The sequence below is a fragment of the Triticum urartu genome, chromosome 1A (assembly GCF_056163025.1).
Source record: "Triticum urartu cultivar PI428250 chromosome 1A, HENAU_Tu73, whole genome shotgun sequence".
In the NCBI taxonomy this organism is placed as follows: domain Eukaryota; kingdom Viridiplantae; phylum Streptophyta; class Magnoliopsida; order Poales; family Poaceae; genus Triticum; species Triticum urartu.
This window is the reverse complement of record NC_141873.1, coordinates 168,663,483-168,664,714: the sequence shown is the minus strand read 5'-3', so window position 1 is coordinate 168,664,714 and position 1,232 is coordinate 168,663,483. Positions and strand designations below refer to the sequence as shown.

Below are 1,232 nucleotides of genomic sequence, written 5' to 3'. Positions count from 1 at the left end.
CCCAGCGGTCGAGTCGATGACTTGGTCGATCCGCTGGAGGGCTAATGGATCCTTGGGACAGGCCTTGTTGAGGCTGGTGTAGTCGATACACATGCGCCAGGTCTTGTTCTTCTTCAGGACGAGTACTAGATTAGCCAGCCACTCGGGGTGAAACACTTCCATTATGAAGCCGGTCGCCAAAAGCTTGGCGACCTCTTCACCAATGGTTCTTCTCTTCTCTTCGGAAAATCGTCGTAGGGGTTGACGGACATGCTTGGCGTCCTTGTGGATGTGAAGTTTGTGCTCAGCATACTTCCTCGGGATACCTGACATGTCCTTGGGGGTCCATGCGAAGATATCCCGATTCTCACTGAGGAAGTCGACGAGCCCGCCTTCCTATTTGCTGTCGAGGCGGGCGCCTATGACAACGTACTTGCTGCAGCTGAGGTCTTCTGGGTTGAGCTTGACTTTCTTAGTCTCCCTGGAGGGCTTGAAGGCGGCCTCGTCGGCAGGGTCTGGGGTCGGGATCGACACGGTGGAGGCCTCGCCTGCCAGGGTGACGATCCGGTCGAGCTGGCGCTGTTCCTCGGCAATGACCAGCGACTCGACCAACTTGGCACCGTCTCGGGCGCACTCCAGGGACGTGCGGTAATCGCCAGTGATGGTGATGAGGCCCTTGGGACCCGGCATCTTCATGTTTAGGCCCAGCAACGCGTGATACGCGCTGGACAGGTCCACCACCTCGAACCAGATCGGTTCGCCCCGAAAGTGGCTGCTATCACCGAACAGGACATCTAGCCGGACCCGGTCGATGGGGTAGCAGGAGAGGCGAGGCACGATGCCGTGGAAGATCCTTCGGGTCGGCTCCAGGTCCTCGGCCTTGAGGCCGAGCTTGGTCATCATGTCACAGTAGAGGATGTTGATCCTGCTGCCACCGTCGATGAGGACTCGTGAGAACTTGCATGTGCACCGCGCAACGATGGCAGGGTTAAGGACGAGGGCGTAACCACCCGGACTCGGCATGACTGCCGGGTGATCCTCCCGGGTCTAGGTGATAGGTCGAACCGACCAATGCATGAACTCCGGCTTGGCCAGGACAATGGTGTTCACCTCCTGTAGAAGGAGGTGCTCGCTGTGCTTGTCGTCGCTGAGGCTGGTGAAGACGACGTAGGCGGCGTTCTGGTCCGGGTAGGCATCATCGCGCATCACGCCGCCAGCTGGAGGCAGCGGTGGAGGCGGAGGCGGCTGCCCCG

At 59.7% G+C, this 1,232-nt stretch overlaps 1 protein-coding gene across 1 annotated transcript; it reads right to left on the bottom strand.

Annotated features, from left to right (window-relative positions):
* Positions 1-375: 375 nt before the first annotated feature.
* Positions 376-1,002, bottom strand: LOC147990488 (uncharacterized). The gene has a single exon (XM_087538249.1). The coding sequence runs from the start codon at positions 1,000-1,002 to the stop codon at positions 376-378; it is 627 nt and encodes a 208-aa protein (XP_087394375.1).
* Positions 1,003-1,232: the final 230 nt, after the last annotated feature.